Here is a 19,749-nt window from a genome sequence, read left to right as displayed (position 1 = left end):
TCCATCGGTTTGCAGCGAGCCATCTCCTAAAGAAAAAACGGTTTCATTGGCTAATACAACACAATAATGAAAAAACGTACATTGAGGACTTTTGAGCTGCTATACAGGTAGTTGCAGTGAAAAAGACAATACAAATGGTATATTTAATGCTGTTATATAAACTTACAACTGTTCCCACATTCAAGACGTTCCCTTTGTGGACAGCACTGCACTGGCTAGTGGAGGCCAACCAAACACCGTCACACGTAGATCCATCCTGACAGTAGCAGTCGCTGACGTAAAAACCATCTGTTGAAAAAAAACTGAAGATTTAAACAGTTTTATGAAACACACCAAGAATGTTTCGTATCTTTCTAAAATGATCTGCAAGCAGTTTCTAGGAGTAAAGAGTTCTTCTCCATCAGCTCCCTTAAACCATGTAACTTCTGCCAAGTATTACTGTGTATCTGAGTAGACGTAGAGCATTGTTTCATGATGCTCCAAAATAGATGTTGCACAACAACCTACTGTGCCTGTAAAGATCTACAAGGATTGCCAACACTGACTGATAGTCATAAAGTTGCTAATGAATGATCTGATTTGAAAATATATTGTTTAACTCTGAAACTCTACAATAGAGCTATTTCAAGTTCCAAGCAAATTTTAGTTGGATTGCCATAAAACATTTATTTGAATGCCATTTTGCTCTATTTTTAACCCTTTCCTTAAAGTCGTGTTTTATTAGAAGGGATGTTTAAACAGGCTAGTTTTGCATTTTTAAACACCTCGTCAGAATTTTCAAAAGATAAATTTAGGTAATGCTTTCCCGGGTGAATCGAATGTCGCCTATTTTTTGCATTTTCTTTTGAGTGGTGCGACATAAACCCTTTTATATGCAAGAAATTCACTAACTTACCTCCAACCCGTTGTAGATCTCTAAATAAATATGCATGGAAAAGCTAATACATGTCTATATCAGGTGATATCTATTGTTTGCAATTAACCTACAACAATCTTATCGCCTGTGTTGCAATTTGTTGGAGCCTTCAAGTTTTTTATTTCAACCTAAATTTAAACGCATGTTTTCAATTTATAACTATATTTAACATACAGTAGTTGCATAAAAACCCATTGCACATATTGAGATGTTAGCAAGAATTTGCAGACAAAACTGGTGTTTTGTTTGCAATAGTAAAGGATTGACAGGTGTAGACCCGTTGAAAGCCGAGTTCAGGTTACCACAGTGATGCTATCAAATAATATGCTGTAAAACTGCAAAATAATAATTTATTAAATGTTAAAAATAAATAGTCAAAAACAAGTGACATAAACAAGCTATATTTATAATTATAATTTATATTTATAATACATTCAGTAACAAAAATTAACATTTTGAATACAAAATAGTGGCATCGCTTGCCCGGCCAATTGCATTCTGATTGTTGCTTTTGTTTGAATCTATATCATATTCTTTTGGCTGCTCAATACCTTCCAAAGTGTCTTTTGATCTCAACTCCTCTCTGCACCGCTCGGCTAATCAATATTAGCATCTAAACTATTTTTTTAGCAGAACAAAACTTTTATGTAATGCACTTTAGATTATTATACATGTATACACTTCCCGCACAAATAAAGATAAACCACATGTAATTAAAATAGCTTCAAATTTTTAGCTTTAAAAAATGTAGTAGCACAATTTTTACTGTAAATGTGAAAAAATTTTCACATACATCAAAGTATGATGATCACATTAAATACAGAACTACTATTTGCCTGATAGAGTTACTAATTATTTATATAGTGCTGCATTCAGAGTTTTAACAAAAAAACTGTAGAGACATGGGACTTGAAAAACAAATTTTGATACTAGAAATAACAACGAATGAATTATTTGTTATCAATGTAATCAAATCATTATTAGTATGGTTTTGTGGACAATTTTCCACTGTTCGCTTGCTATTGCGGGTTCATAAAGATTAAGAATATTAAGTAGTGGAGGCCAAATAGTGGTCAAAAGTGGTGTTTAATTAAAGGTGGTGTTCTAATACAGGCTTTACTGTATTTGCTGTTTTAGCGTTTTAAAAATTTCCAACAAGAATTGATTTAAAACCGAACATTTTTAGTGGTAATAACAAAATATGAAAACGATTGTGTTATTTGAATAAACTTTTCATTTCCAATATGCTAAATGTCTTTATTATCTGCGTGCTGTGGGAATATTATTGTGCCACCTAAGTCTAATAGAACATGTCTAACTGCAGGCTTTTTCATGTATACTCTCATTAGTTTAGCATAATCATTGCAAATCTGCCTGTAATTGCCATCGAGTTCTAACTATAATTTTAATGATTATAGAGGCAATGAGATTGTACTTGAAGTTAGGAATTTGAACTGTATTGTACTGTATTGTGTATTGCTAAAGCTTTGTGATTTTAAGACTGCTACGAAGCTATTATGACCCTCTACAAGGTTCCTTACTATTACAACACTTTTACAACCATCCGAGTCTGTGCTGGGATTCATTATCTGAGTATTCACTCAAGTCTGAATCTGAATCATCTATAATGCCATCAACAAAAACCTCTTTTCTTTTCTAACATGATAGGTGCTTGTGGAAGCCATTTTACAACTAAAAAGTTCAATTGGTAAATAAAATGTATGTTTTGGATTTTGAAATTTCTCATCAAAAATTATAATTTGCTTTGTAAATATAGGCCAAATATGAAAAAGTATTTTGAACATCACTCCCAATGTCATAAAAGTACCACAAATCTTTGGTTATGTTGTGACAAATCAATGATATTCAGTTACTACACAGCCACTGTAAGTTCCGCAAACATGCATCCGCGGCAGTCGATCATAGATTTTGCATAAATTCCCGTAAAAAGGCATTAAAGAGGATTTAAATTAATCAAACTTGATTGTTGTTAAAACACTCAGACCAAGCGAAAGTGTGATTATGATGCCTATATTTGCAAAGAGACTAACAGAATAGAGACACGTAATGCTCCAACTTGAATGCAATAGCAGTTATCAACTAATCAAGTTTTGTCAACTTTAATCTTCAAACATTTCGAGTCAGATCACCTCAAGCATTAAAAAAATTGGTAATGATAAAAGAATACCGATGAGTTTTGATAAAATTTTGTGGAATTTTATTTTTTAAAACCTTTGCTTTATTATAGCTATTGCTGCGGTAAAACACTTATTATTTTAGCTTGCCTTTTATCTGAGAGAAAATAACTTCTTGGACCCTAGAAGCTATTGCGCTGCAGAGTTGGCAACAGAAAGTAGGAGCATAAGCTATGATAGTAAATGCAACTTAGATTGCATTAGATTTATGCCTATGTTTATGCCCTTTCAAGAAATCTGCTTGCTTCTAATAGAATGTTGAGTGGCAGAGTGCAGCATGTATAGGGATGATAAAGGACTGTGAGCTGATCTTATTTTACATTAGCTCACAAAGATGTGTGCTTACTTATAGAAAAAACTTCATGAGACAATTTTCTTATTTAAAAAATCTCAATGGCCCAAGCTTGCTTTTGAGCGATCAAGAGCAAACAACTCTGTTTAATGCAGCTCCTAGCCGTCAGTTGGCAATGGATAAAGACTAGAATGATACTTTCTCATAAATAAGGTCTCAAGTTTATTGCCAATGTCGATCCCACTATATTTAGCTAACAGGAAAAAATTTACTCTAGAAGGCAAAAGGATTTAACAAAATAAGCTGCCCATCGGAATGGTGAGTGACATAAAAATATTTTGTACCAATATTAGTGTTACATCTGTCAATGCAGAGGTTTGGCAATCTTACAGGAGCAGAGAGGCAGCACTCTATAAAACAGCACCAGTTATGGCTAGCAAATAGATGGATTATGGATTATGAAAAGAAGTGCAGGGTGAAAGACTAGGGAAGCATGATAGCAGACTCTATAGGAGACCCTCAACTTTGAAAGACAAGATGTAGGTGAAAGTATACAGAGATACAAAGACTATATAAGTGTTTGTATATAAAACTGAGTAGCTGAAACAACATTCCTATTTGAGCAAACACATAAATTAAAATTTCTAACAGAGAAACTAGAAAAATCCCTTGGTATTGTATATGTTTATCCTACATACTGCTAAAACATTGAGTATTGCCCCCTATAACCGCATCAAAGCCATTTTGCATACAGTGTAGAAACAACCATGCCCGGTAGAGTCTGATTAGATGTAAGCTTAAAATTACCTGGGCATGTTGCAGTAGACCTAGCATCATTGATTGTTGGGGTACTCTTACCAAACACCCAGAGTCTCGAAATTTGAGTCGTTGGATCATAACCCCCAAGATTTACCTGACCCTTTCCAACGGTAATTATAGAAATGAACACACAAAAAGTGACAAGCTGGAGTATTGTCATGATGACAAAGCTGCAGTGTGTTTCTCTGCCGGTTATCAGTGAGTTGCCTAAACATGTTGCGCTTCTGCCACATTAGCAATGAGAAAAAGCATATGTTTCATCAGTATTGTCACACTTAATATACATATATAGCTGCTGCTTTATCACTTGTCAATGAGCTACTTTCGAAAAGTATATACAGTGTAGAACTAGCCTGTTCCTGCCTCAGCTCCTAACTCAGAAAATCACTGTGTTTCCATCATGCAGTTAATTTTTAAGATTACATCAACAAGCAAGTCATTTGCAAAGTGGAAATGACAATAATCCTCAAATCAAGTGAGTTTTTTGCTCAAAGATCGAAATTGAATGCTTCATGATCACAAATGATGGAAATGGGACTTGCAAATGATGCTCAATAAAATACCATGCAAGCCAGCCATTCACTTCAGTCAGCCACACTTCAGCCATTGCTATTTTTCAGGAGCACCTCTATGACTTTTGGCATGGACTTCCTTATCTTCATCTATCAAAGCACCCATGTTAATTCACAACATACGAATGTCCATTGAACATTAATTGCATAGTAACAAAACATGTGCAGAACTTAAAATCTGCATCATACGCTTCATAAAGACAAGTCACCCTGATACAGTGCTAATTACTCTTATATTTTAAGCCAGTATTGTGAAAAATGGAGCATACCGTAGAACCTCTATTTGAACGCCATGACCCTCTATTTTTCAACCCTTTCCCTGTAGTGATAGTCGAATAAAGGCTGGCATTGTATTATTCAAAAAGCTTGTCAGAAATTTAGGAAGGTAAATTCAACTCTTTCAGGGAGAAGCAAATGCCGCCTATATTTTGCACTTGCCTTGGAGCGGAGTGATATTAAACCTTTGGATGCAATAAATCTGCTAACTTACCTCTAACTTTATCTTTAAATAAAGATGCATTTAAAAACCAGAACATATTTCTACCAGTTGATATCTATTGCTTGCAATTAACCTGCAATGATATTATAGCCTGTGCCTCTCTTTTCAATTTGTTGAAGTTTTTAATTTCTTTATTTCATTGAAAATTTAAAGGCATATTTTTATTTTATCACTACATGTATATTAAACAATGTTGCGTAAAAGCTCAGTGCACTTATTGATATGTTTGCTACAGTTTGCAGCAAAAACTAGCTTTTTAAGTGCAATGAAAGGGAGCTATGAGCGTTGATCTATTTTACGCCTTGTTGAGATAATCACGAGGGTGCTATCAAATAATATGCTATGGATCTGTAAGTTTATGTTATAGAATGATACTCTTTCAAATGCTACAGATATATATCCAAAAACAAATGTCATAAATGAACCATGCTTATAATAAACGCAAAAACAAAAATTAACATTTAAAAAAAATATTTGCATTGTTTGCCCAGCCAGTTGTGTTCTGATTGTTGCTTTTGGTAAGTGCAACAATCAGAGCGAATAGTAAGGCAAAATGCAAACAATAAGGCAGAATGTTTTCTGAATACAACTCTCCTTCTGGATTGCTGAACTAGTTGATATTAGCGTCCAAACCAATTTTTGAGCTGAGCAAAACCTTTACACGTTGCATTTTGCACAATTGTTAAACTTAGCCGTACAAGTGCTAAGCACCACTTTTAGCCTAAAACTAATCGTTCATATACCATCGTAAGTGTAAACAATTTTTCACATACGTCAAAGTATCAAGACCGTGTTAAACATAAAACTACTATTAGCCTGATACAGTGATAATTATTTCTATGGTGCTACTTTCAAAGTCTTAACAGAAAAACGAAAAGCTTCAGATTTGAAAAATGAACTTCGATACAGGCGTAAACAATAAAAGAATTAATTGTTAGGAATGTAACCGAGTCATTATTGGTATGGTTTTGTAGACACTTTTCAACTGATCACTTGCTATTACATGTTTGTAAAAATCAAAGAATGTAAAAGTTTTGGTCCAATAAAGTTGGTGTTCAAGTAAAGGGTGGGGCTCTATTTTTCAACCTTCCTTTAGTAAGGGCATTCAAATAAAGGTGGTGCTCAATTAGAGGTTTTACTGTAGCTGTACCTCATCCTGTGCAGTTCTGCTCCAGCATGCTTCATTCCATATTAGCACTGCATCATGCTTAGTGCAATTTCTATTGACTACCAAATACCTGCTTTAAAGGTAGGGCCACACGAGACAAAATTCTCACAAAATCGGCGAAATTTGGACGAAGCGATTCGGACGAATTGACATTTGGACAAATTCGTCCATCGTTGGTTGCGCACGATGAACGAATCCTGAATTGGACGAAACGTCAGAAATTCCTATGAATCGTTGTTTGATTGGTCGGTTGAAAAGGTTAGTTAAATGTTGAAGGTCGTTTTCTTTGGCGCATATCTAGAAAAAAATAAGGGTGAGAGATTTTATCTGTTTTGAAGAGAGAGAGAGTTGATTTTGCGTTTAAAATGGAAGACAACCATCTGGAACTGTTTATAGATTTGGTTAGGGAAAGAAAAGTTATATGGTGCAAGCGAGACAGTTCTTCTCCTTTGATTGTCATCCATGTTTGTACTGAAGCAAATGATTGAAACGGAATCGGCTTCAATTTATCACCACGTTCTGATTAGCTAGTTGAAAGTTAGTTTCGTACGAATCCGTGATGGGGAAACTCCGTGTGGCAGGTCAGAAATTTCGTACGAATGGAATTTCCCAGATTAGTTGAAATTACACGATACGTGTGGCCCTACCTTAAAGGTTGACTTGCAACAAAATTCACATTACAGTTATTTGGTATCAAAAGATTCGCCATGTCTTACTCTGTTGTGTGGTAGGTGCCAAATATGTGGAAATGTGATTAAAAGCTCTTAAAAGCTCAAAAACAAAAAGCCGCCGTAGATTGGAATCTCTTGATTTCGATGACGTATCCGCGGAGTTTGGTTATTGTCTTGTCACGTGATGTTCTCGCGTGAATTGAAAGGCCAATAAAAAGCTCAATATAAAACTTATCGTAGCGATAGTTTGTGAGAAACACTTCGGGCTTTACCTAAGACCCCGTATCAAATATAAATGCTCGCTACTTTACAGTTTCAGCTTGGGCATTCCGTCCAACGATTCAACGTACGCGTACATGTCTCAGTTGCGATCATAAAAAAATGCCAAATTCTGAATAGTTAAGACCCTGGCGTTTCGAGCCTAACGCTCTATCTGAAGAACTCTGAAGAACTGATTCTCAACAGAATCAAACCTCACAGCAAGTAAGCACTGCCACTAGCCAGCTCTTATGTGCCAAGCTAGCTAGTAGTAATAGTTTTAGCTTGAGAGTGATAGAACGAATATTATTATATATATGATTTTAGTAATGATAATTATCGTTTCATATTGCGAAAAAATAATTACAGATTTTTCTCGAATGACAACATTAACAATTTTAATCTAGTGCTGCACTGATACACTGTTGGATAACATCGACCCGATGTATTAGCTATGGTTGCATAGACATATCTGTTCATTTCTTTAGGAGCTAATACCACCGGCTACAGAGTGGTGTGTCTGCAAGCGCTGACAAGACATGCCATCTCTTCCTGAATGTTTGCGCTGCCATGATGCTGAGTTTGTGCATCGACTCCATGACCGCGGGGAGCATGAATGCCTGTGTATGCATCCTGGTGTGGACGAACTCGTAGTGCCTGCACCCCTTGAGTTGGGGTGGAATAATTACCTGCGATATCATAGTGAGTTGGATTTTCATTTAATGCCAACAACACCAAAGCTATGCTAATGTGTCATGAATTATCTACAATTCTTGTGTTAAACATTTAATGCATCGGTTGAACACACGTATTCTGAACTCGTGAAACACAAGGAGAACTGTTATATTTGGCTTGTACACTTACTACAGTAGAGAGTGTATTAGTTTTATGATTTTATTATATAAAGATCGAGATTATTTTGATGATCAGCAATTATTGTTTTTCAATAATTGTTTGGTAGATAATCTATTCCCATTTGGAGAGCCATCGCCAAATGCTCGGAAAAGGTTTTGTGCATACCGCAATCTTGTGTTTTGGTTTATGCCGCAAATCTTGTTTGCAAGTCTGCAAACACTTCTTCATCATCCGTTGGTGGGAAAAGAGCCCGAATCTTAGACACCAAGCAGGCAGGTAGAGGCCGTCGCTCACGGCGACGAATTTGCGGCATAAGCCAAAACACAAGCTTGCGGTATGCACACAACCTTTGTAACAACATCCGTTGTAATGGACCTCACTCTCAGGCCGTGGGAAATTAGATCGGACTGGCATCGCTTGAAGCCTTCCAGCTCCATGGTGTTAGAGCTGGTGGTCTCTGTTGACTGCAAAGTAAAGAAAGTTACGACCAACAATCACTTTCACATTATTTGAATGAATTATTTAGCTAGATCAGCAACTTCATGTTTATGTATTGATAACTACTAAAACATTTGGGTTTTTGTCAGGCTGTGAAGTAAAAACTGTCAAAGTTTTACCTTTACAAGATGGCTGCTGACTATTAAACCGCAGCTCTGATCCATCATAGTGTAGGCCCTGTATAGTGCGCAGTGCCCCGGACTATCGCATCTACCGTCACCTGCCAAATCAAGCTCCCAATCGATTGCTGCCATCAATCCCTCATTATGCAGGGTGTACTGCTCAGCAATACACTGTAAAATATTGTAAAACTTCATTATACAAGATTAATTTGTATCATTATCATTAGTCTAAGAATGTAGAATCCTCTTCCCCCTTTTTGTGCTATATTATGATGAAGAATCAGAATTTTAAATTATAAGATATTTCGCTTGAAGGATGACATATTTTCATTTCAAGAAAAAAATTGTTTCTAAATGTCGTTATTCAATTAGTGTGCCAAGCTTTTACTCACATTTTCCAAGTTTATGAGTAAATATTAACACTTACACCATGTAAGTATTCTCTTTGTTGGTAGAGGCAAACGCTGTGGCTTGGTATCGCGATGTTCAGGAGTGACAGAAAACGGAGGTTCTGCGTAAGGCATCCGCCAGAAAAGAGCGATGCAGCTGCCAGCAGGGGGTTGATGACGTGAGCTCTGTTCACCCTGGCAGTTGTTTCCCAAGTGTACGATCGGTGACAGGAGGCACGTGTAACCTTGGACTCTACCCATCCGCCTTCTCGCACCATCGTGAATGAGCAGGGGAGGGCGCAGGCGTGACAGTGAAATAGTCGCTGGGGTGCTGTCACACTTACTATTATTTTCTCCTCTTTGAAGGAGGATTCGGGTCTGAAATCACAACACAATAGTTGACTTGCAATAAGATTTGTACAACATCATTTCCTGTTATTATATCATATTTGCTTTATCAGAAAAAGAATAAATATATAGCCATGCAATCATGACACAGATTTTACAAAACCTTATCAGAATCCATGATATTGTAAACATAAAAATGTGAGTAATAACTCTATGGATATTCTTTATATTTTGTCAAGTTTGGTTTAGTTCAGCTCTATCTTACATGTAATTGGAGAGCGTTTGACGCTGGCCAACAGAGCGCTGGCCAACATAGCGCTCAAACTCTTCCCAGTCTTCAGTGGTTGGCACAAACTCTTCATCTAATACTAATAATAATCATCTAGTAATATTAATATGCTATTAACGATGATACCAGAAAATGACAATAACTATTTTATATAACATATCTATAAGTGAGTGGGGTTAAGAAATTTGGCGAAATTAATCGTGAAACAACATTATTTTATCAATTATATATTAATATATTACGTTTTACAGATAGATATGCAGTATGAATTAGTTTTGTTATTATAATAAGAATAATACACGTAATTAAAAAGATAAAATACCAATAATATCATATTACAATTAAATGACATTAATATCGTTATATTAAATATAGATTAGTACAGTACTATTAGGAGAATACTAGAAAATAACCCGAGTTACAACTACTAATACAGGTAGTTCATAAAATAAATTACTCACGTGCTTTGGTGATATGTGGAGTATGCTAACAGGTTAGAAAACATGTCGTCTTTGAACTGGCGAAAACAAAGGTAAGAGTAAGCAGGCGAATAAATAGTTTGTCACATCCAGCTTCACCCAGTTGCTCCATGCCCGGTGAAGGTCTGGTCTTTTCTCAGCTCTTGGCCAAAAAACGGTGCTTCTCAGCTTGGCAGCTGCACAAACACTATGTGGCGCGTTAGACATTATGACGAATTGAAATTAACAAGTTTAATATGAGAAAGCGTGTTTGCTATTTGCGATAGATCAAACTTGAACTGAAACTAACATTATCTGATCATGTGACTTACAATTCCCGCCATATGGCGCGAACAATTTCTACAGCATTTTTCAACCATCATAGCGGACCAAAAGGCTCATCATTTTTATCAGAGGATGATATGCTATCGTTCAAGCTAAATTTAAAATATTAAACATATTTTTATGCTATGTTTTGAGATATCAGTGCTCAAAGTTGCAGCATTACGATGCCGGTAAAACAGACGCGTAAGAACAATAGACATGGTTTTTATCGCAAGCGTGAAGTATATTTGTGAAAATAGTTCGACGAATAAGGATGCATGAAAGTGTAAACATAAACTATCTCGCACACATTTTAGCCGTTTTAGCACACATACGTCACATTTTAGCTGTTTTGGAAAACGAATCCAAACTAGGGCGGTCTCGTGTGGCTGCGATTTTCTGTTTGTTTTTGAGCTTTTACGAGCTTTTAATCACATTCCCACATATTTGGCACCTGCAACACAATAGAGTAAGACATGGCGAATCTTTTGATACCAAATAACTGTAATGTGAATTTTGTTGCAAGTCAACCTTTAACAATTTTGATCAATCGCAAAAGAGTGAGATAAGACCATCGACAAAACTACCTTAAAGTCTAAAAAGCATAGACACATAGACATAGACATCGACACACATTACTTTGTTCTCACATATAGTAGACTAAGCTAAAGACATGCCAAGTGGTTTAAGAAACTAAAGAGACTTAAAAATATTATCTTCTCACACTGCTCCCTCAGTAGTGAGCAGCCTGACAACTTGATTCTCAAATGCTTCATATAATAATTTTAATGTAATGAGTGGTTAGGCTGCCAACAAATATCTAGAATTATCAGCATCTATAAACTATGGATAAGAGAATTAGCAGTGAGCGAAAACCTTTAAATTTGAGTTCTATTCGTAACAGTGTGGTCCTCATGAATTTGCTGTTTTGACGGGGATTATCCATATAAGCCAACGAGAGTTAACAGTTTTTTTTATCAACTTTGTTTAGCAGCTCCTTGGCTATCTTAAAGACTAAACAGCTCTTTCAGTTAAAAGCACACACTCATTATGAAGACAGCATTCGCTTATATACAGGATATACATGTATCCTTATGTGCATAATTGATAGAAAGTGATAATATCCAATGACCAAAACACAAGATACAAAAAGGTAACATGTCAGATATAATATTATGGTATTTTTGTTACAGGCAAGAACAACCAGAAAGTGCACAAGTCAAACAGAACAGTTCAGTTGCCTAACAGTAGTATGGATTGGCATGAAGACCAAGCCATTACAGAGTTAGTCTGCTAAATGACAGCGGTGGTTATTCTGGTGATGATATTGATAGTGTAAGTCAGTATGCAGCAGCAATATAGGACAACCACATAGAACCATTCTATGTAAATTTGTTGTATATTAATATGTGGATGAGTAACTCAGTTGTGTAATAAATCCTGATTATGAAATTGCAATTATGTGTGAATGTTATGTCGAGATATTCTTATCTCACACCTTCCTCCTTAGATGACATCACAGTAGTAAATACTTTTCTGGAGGCAGCGAGGTGGTCAGTTGTAGATCTGTGATGGTTATTCATAGATGACGTGTGTTGATGTAGCTTAAAGATTGTTTATATAGTCACTGCTGAGCTGTCCGTATGTCGCATGTCTGACCTTATACCATGATTTTCGCAAACACTCTCACTTGCATGTTACAGGATGTGCCTTGACGAATCTTGTCGATGGTGCACAAATTGCTATGTGCTGTCAGTATCTTGTATATATAGTTGCAATTCCTAGGAATAAAAATAATGGTAGTATACCAATATCTTAATAGAATATAAACTATAAAACCAATATAAAATGTGTGTAACTTTTTAATTAAGTGGAGACTTAGCCTAGTAGTCAGGCAATCTGGCTAAGATTAGACAAAACAAAACGTTTAAGCATGTCTCATTTAGTTAAATTTACTAATTTTCTTTATTCAGCGCTTTGCTTCCATCAATTGACAAAAATGGCATATGGCAAGTTGATAGGTATAGTATGAAACAACTCATAGGTGAAGTAATAAACAAATCGAGCGCTAGTTGTTGCACAACCCAGTTATAAGAGCAATTTATGGTTGAGCTAGCATTCAGAGAGAATGTCAAAGCCAGTTACGTAATCCTTTGAACAAGTTAACTTGCCTCATTTCTGAGTAGTCTTGACTCATGGCATTTGTTGTTGTCTGATCCACTAGAGAACTGTGATATTGGCCATGTAGATTAAAAATCGTCTTCATCCGTAGGTTGGTAGTTTAGATCTTGGTGTTGAAGTAGGTGGGGAACCAAAAATGACAGCTAATTTAGTTGGCATTGGGAATCATGTGCTCTCTACACTCATGAATTTTGAGGACCAATTTAGACTGAGACTTAACTCAGATTATTACATCACTCAAATGATTGATTCCAAATAAGTCAATCTGTTGGAACTCAATCCATATCTCTGCAGACAACCGAATTGACTAGTTTATTCAAAATGTAACAAAATATTTTCCTTCATTGCTAAAGTAAAGTTTTATGTATTTAATTCTGTTCTGCCCTTTTCTAGTTTTATGCTGCTGCTTTCTTATTTTACTAAAATCAACTGCTTTAATGCAAAACTTACTCACCATGATCTCACCAAACTTACACCAGATTTTTATAAACTCTATCTACCGATTAATTTCAATGGAAATTCTAATCTAAACAAGACGACCATTCCAAGCCATCTCCGAGTAATTTCCTCTAATCTACTGCTAGTCATTACATGAGGTATGTACAGTATGTAAACCTAGCTATTTTATAATCATCAATTGCACATCATGAGTCTATGACAAATACACCGTGATCTCGGAATTTAAGAGTTGTGTTTATTTTGACTCGCAATAAATTATAGATGAGTATTAGCCACATTCTTTTTCTGCTAAGGTAATAATTATAAGTAAACGGCTCATTCTCTCGCTGCTGTGAATAAATCTGTGAGCTATAATAAGGCTATAATGAAACCTTGGCACAACTAGTAAGTATAGTACTAATAAGCAAATTTGCTTTATTTTTAGCTGATTCCCTGCTGATTATACCTTTACCACTACAACCACTGTTGCTGATTATACCTTTACCACTACAACCACTGTTGCTGATTCTACCTTTACCACTACAGCCACTGTTGCTAATTATACCGACGACACCAAAATTACAATGTTATCTGATATCCGCCATGTACAGATAGACATAAAGAGAATAACAAGTTACATCACTATTGCAGCTTTCATAATAAATCCTCACGGAGACAACATATAGAAATTCCGGAAAAGAGAGGATCTCCATTACAAACCTGTTTCCAGTTTTAACCTACCCATTGTACTACCAAGACAATGAGAATTTGGCATAAAGAAATCTCAGACAATTGCCAAAAAGATTGCAGTCATGGCACAGACATATGACAACTCGCGTCATGAAATATTAAAATCTGTATCTGGCACCAATCTGTACTAGATCTAGTCTTATGATTAAAGATTACAAGTTTCGAAATCTCCGCTGGCGAAAAACAACAAGAAGTAGCCACAAACCCCCAAAACTACAAGACCCGCCATCAAAGACCTGAAACTGTTAGTTTCACTCCTGGTCACTAAGGCTAAGTCTGAATCCGTATAGAAGGATGAATATTCACACATATTTTTCACTCTTCTAATACAGCTTCTTCATAGCAGACAGAAGTGTCAGCACATCAAGCGAAAGAGTCGATTTTGAGAGAAAACGAGGGTGACTATATTTTAAGTGTCAGATATTATTTTGTATTCTTATATGTTGGCCTATAGATATAATCTATTATATCCTTCTCATGTTGAAAATAAATATAAGGCCTTGGGGAAACCCCTTTACACTCCTTACTTTAGGAAATCCCCTACGAGACCCTAGTTCTAGATTACCATATTCGGAAAGGTCAACTGAAAGATGGTGGTTACATTAATCAACAAGATAGATTGGTTGAAATTAGTCATTAATCAAGATCAGATCTTGTCTAGATGTTAGTAGCAATAATTGCTTAAGCAGTTCATCTGAATTCAATATCTATCAATCAACATTCAAACTTTTCTACAATAAATGACAGCGAAGAAGATAATATTATGTTTAACCGAGGCCATGATTCCAATACACCTGCTTAACTTACTTTTTTTTTTGTCCAACATTATTATTAAATACTATTTATCACTGCTTCTAACGCATACTTATTAACTACAAGTTGCAGGTTACAAGTTTATTGAATCCAAGGAGTCAAGAGCATTTTACTGCTGGTCTACCACATTTCCCATGGCAGCAAATCTCTCATTTATATGATCCATCGAATCTTGGTGGCTCACCAACAAATTGCAGACACTATCTCCCATCGTTCTCTCGTGCTTCACCAATTTAAACTTTTGACACCAATGTCCCAGCGTGGTCCCTGTGGACTTACTGTTCTAAGGATCCTTATCGATATAAGCCAACGAGAGTTTACAGTTTCCTATCAACTTTGTTTAGCAGCCCCTTGGCTAGCTTACAGGCTAAATAGCTCACTTATTTAAAAGCACACACATATTGTAAAAACAGCATTTACGTATAAGCGTGTATGTTCATGCGCATAATTGATAGGAAGTTATAGTATCCAATGAGCCAGCCACAAGATACAGAAAAGTAACATGTCAGATATACATGTAATATTATAATATTTTTGTCACAGGCAGGAACAGTCAGAGATTGCACGTGCCAAACGAAACAGATAAGTTGCCTAACAATAGCCTGAATTGGCGTAAAAACAAAGCCATTGCAGAGTGAGTCAGCTGAATGATAGTGGTTGTTATTCCGGTGTTGATATATGTAGATAGTGTAAATCAGTATGCAGCAGCGATATAGGGCAACCATGCAGTACTCTTCTATGTAAATTTATTTTATATTGTTATGTTGATGAGTAATTCAGTTGTATAATACATCCTGATTATAAAATTGTTATTATGTATGAATGTTATGTCGAGATATTCTTATCTCACCCATTAAGGAGAGTTCAGTATAAAAGGTATTAATGTTGACTGGAATAGTGGATATAAATGCCCGTCTCCCTCAGTTCATGGAGTGGTTAAACATGCTAAATATGAGTCATCAATAATGATTTCTTTAAAAGGTCCATAGACGCAATAGTAGCACAAATACTAACTTTTGCTGCATTTTGTCATTAGTTGAGTAGCTTTGTAAACAGTTTTTCAATTTTAGTAACAAAAATGTCACACGCCAGTAGTAAATTCTGTGAAAACTATGATAAGTCAGCTTGTCTTGGATCAAGTATGTTTGTTGCAGTCGATTGTCCAATAAGATAACCCCATAGCATTGAGCAAGTTAATGATTTCATATTTAATTATGTTACATCAGGATCAAATTATGGCGTTATGTTTTGGCCAGCTAACAAATTATATTGTGAAAATGTTGATGTCAAACATTAATCTATTCTGTTACCAAATGCCCAAAAAGGAAGAAGTTGCATATTTTGCTTACATGTGCATAGTGGGAGTTTTTCATGACTTACACAAATATTTAGTAGATTTAATCAGATATCGTCAGAATTTCTTTATCATTTGATTTTGTTGTTTATGTTTGAAGTTATCTAACTGCCAGGATTATCATTATGTTTATTATTATTATAAAACATTATTGGTGTTTCAATAATAAAATCGCCAAAACTTGATCGTGGTTAAAAGGATGTCACTAGTTTTGCAGCTGCCTGTTTTTCTCGTTACTGACATCAGCTATTGAGTTCAAATTGCAGCATTAGGTGTCTCTGTTCTACTAGTTTGTTTGCTGAAGTGCAACAATCAGCATCATAATCACACTTCAACTTGAATCTTAGTGTTTTCACCCCGATCGGTTTTGTCGATTTTAATCTTGAAAGGTATGAGGTATGTGTATGAGGTATGTGTATGAGGTATGTGTATGAATTGTAAGTGGTTAGTAGCAGGAGCTATCTCTTTTTTCACTCTTCAAAAAGTTTCATTATTTTTATATGAATCAAACCTACCCCGACAAAAACCATTTTACTGAAGACAAAGAGTGCAAATTCAAATTAGTTGGTTGGAATTCTCTGGTAAGTGATAGTCAAGCACGGCCCAGCTTAATATCAATGCATCTCAGTAAAGAGTTAGCTTTCTTTACTAACATTTCTGGTAAATCTTGTTGGATCAAAACCGCTTTCATGTTTTTCCACTGAAGAAATTTTCTTTTGGCAGCAAAAAATCTAAACTGGATAAACTCAAAGACTACCAAGGGGCTTGCTGTCATGCAGACTCCAAAGTTTATACCTACATTTGCACTAGCATCAAGTTCATGTATAGATAGTATAATGAAGGATGCTTAGAGCATCTCTTTCCTTATATATTTTTATATCTTTTTTTGCAATAATTTTATTTCAAATAGAAGTGTTTTTTTAAATTAGGTCATACAACAATAGTAAAACAAAAAAAAGAAGAAAAAGAACAATAATTAGCCATTAAAATGGAATAAATAGTTTGACGAATACATGAGTGGAGAACCTATAATTGCCTGTAAAAAACGAGCATACAAACCATGAAAAATATTGAAACCTTTAATTGAAGTAAAATAAACATTTACTACAGGCAAAGTGAAAAGATGCAAAGATTTGGAAAGATTATTCGTTGGAATAATATATGCAGGAACATGATGTAGATTTGCAATGAGTCAAAGAGTTAATAAAAATTTGCAATTCCTGAAGTGTCTGAAGATCTTTTTTTGGTTTAACAAGTCAAACTTCCATGAAGTTAACATATCTACCGTTCTCTAGATGTTGTTTTCTTTGACAGAAATTTCCAAAGGTTCATTAAGCCTTGAAATAAATGCTAGTGATTGTGGATTCAGCTAAGCAAAAACACTGCTCACGAGTTAAAGATTATGCTTCATTTAGAGAGAAAATGTTAAACTTGGAGTGAAGAGAGGTTAAGTATACTCATACACAATAAGTGTGTCTAAATGCAACAGTAAGACTAAGATTCTACTCATTGGGTGTCAAGAGTTAAAAAGATGATATGATATGTAAGTTGACTCAGATTAGCCTGTAGCACTTCTTCGAGCCGCCTAAAAATACTTATCAATATTTTTTTACACAAATTTCAGTCACTGCATGGTGAAAAGTCTTTTCATAGAGCCGAATAAAAAACAAACCCAAAAACAACATCAGGAATAAACTTATGTAGCAATAATAACAAAACAACCCCTTCTCATTGACACATCTAAAAGTATTCTCAACTAACAACCTATTGGACCTAATGAACGAGTACTTCTTAATAAATTGAAAGCAAAGGATGTAAAAATATACAAACGACCTTAACAATAACGCCTTATCAGTGCCTGATCAGAGTAGTAATTTTATGTAATTATTGTCAAGTAAAGTTGCTAAAGCTGATACCATTAAGGAGTTTAAGTTTTTAAACCTGAAAGAGGTATAGGTTTAAATGCTTTAGAGTATTCAGCTGTTTAGATCAGATTTATTAGTAACAAAAGTTTGTAGAAAGTTAGTAGAAAGTTTCTACTGTAATACATAATATTAAACTTTTCAAGTATTTCTAAATAACTAACATAATTTTAACTAAAGCATAAAATATTACCTTAACCCTGACTCCAACCATAACATCAACTATAACTCTAACTATAACTTCAACCATAGCTTTAACCACAACTTCAAATATAGCTTCTACTATAGCTTCACACATAATTTCCCCTATAATGAAAAATAAAACTTCAGCTATAACTTCAACCATAACTTCAACCATAACTCCAACCATAACTTCAACCATAACTTCAACCATAACTTCAACCATAACTTCAACCATAACTTCAACTATAACTTCGACCATAACTTTGACCATAACTTCAACCATAACTTCGACCATAACTTCAACCATAACTTCAACCATAACTTCAACCATAAGTTCAACCATAACCTCAACCATAACTTCAACCATAACCTCAACCATAACTTCAACCATAACTTCAACCATAACTTCAACCATAACTTCAACCATAACTTCAACTATAACTTCAACTATAACTTCGACCATAACTTCGACCATAACTTCAACCATAACTTCAACCATAACTTCAACCATAACCTCAACCATAACTTCAACCATAACTTCAACCATAACTTCAACCATAAGTTCAACCATAACCTCAACCATAACTTCAACCATAACTTCAACCATAACCTCAACCATAACTTCAACCATAACTTCAACCATAACTTTAACCATAACTTCAACCATAAGTTCAACCATAACCTCAACCATAACCTCAACCATAACTTCAACCATAACTTCAACTATAACTTCGACCATAACTTCGACCATAACTTCAACCATAACTTCAACCATAACTTCAACCATAAGTTCAACCATAACCTCAACCATAACTTCAACCATAACTTCAACCATAACTTCAACCATAACTTCAACCATAACTTCAACCATAACTTCAACCATAACTTCAACCATAAGTTCAACCATAACCTCAACCATAACTTCAACTATAACTTCAACTATAACTTCGACCATAACTTCAACCATAACTTCAACCATAACTTCAACCATAACTCCAACCATAACTTCAACCATAACTCCAACCATAACTTAAACCATAACCTCAACCATAACTTCAACCATAACTTCGACCATAACTTCGACCATAACTTCGACCATAACTTCGACCATAACTTCGACCATAACTTCAACCATAACTTCAACCATAACTTCAACCATAAGTTCAACCATAACTTCAACCATAACTTCAACCATAACTTCAACCATAACTTCAACCATAAGTTCAACTATAACCTAAACCATAACTTTAGCTATAGCTTCATACAATACTTCCTGGTTACACAAAACCACTTAGAATTGTTTTATCTTTTGACAGCTCAATTAATTTCTCAAACAACAACAAGCAATCACAACCACAAACTCGTTTCCGCAAAAAAACAATCAAATGTGCTATTTAAACAAAAAAAGTTTTGTTGGGTCAACTACAGTATATGT

General features: G+C 35.1%; 1 protein-coding gene across 1 annotated transcript; it reads right to left on the bottom strand.

The window, feature by feature from the left end:
- Nucleotides 1-180: 180 nt before the first annotated feature.
- On the bottom strand, nucleotides 181-19,341 carry LOC137400596 (uncharacterized). Its single transcript, XM_068086927.1, has 2 exons — nucleotides 18,325-19,341; nucleotides 181-288 (listed from the first exon to the last, which is right to left on the bottom strand). Exons 1-2 carry the CDS (start codon nucleotides 19,339-19,341, stop codon nucleotides 181-183), a joined length of 1,125 nt encoding a protein of 374 aa, XP_067943028.1.
- Nucleotides 19,342-19,749: the final 408 nt, after the last annotated feature.

This window comes from Watersipora subatra, chromosome 7 (assembly GCF_963576615.1).
Source record: "Watersipora subatra chromosome 7, tzWatSuba1.1, whole genome shotgun sequence".
In the NCBI taxonomy this organism is placed as follows: Eukaryota; Metazoa; Bryozoa; class Gymnolaemata; order Cheilostomatida; family Watersiporidae; genus Watersipora; species Watersipora subatra.
This window is presented reverse-complemented; position numbering and strand designations above follow the sequence as displayed.

What these genes read in the sequence shown, in the direction of transcription:
- LOC137400596 (XM_068086927.1), bottom strand. Translation starts at nt 19,341, where the DNA reads ATGGTTGGAGTTATGGTTGAAGTTATGGTTGGAGTTATGGTTGAAGTT. An exon ending in TGGTTGGAGTCAGGGTTAAG is followed by an intron (nt 289 to 18,324) that starts GTAATATTTTAT and finishes TTTTTTCAACAG; the next exon opens with ATGGTTTTTACGTCAGCGAC.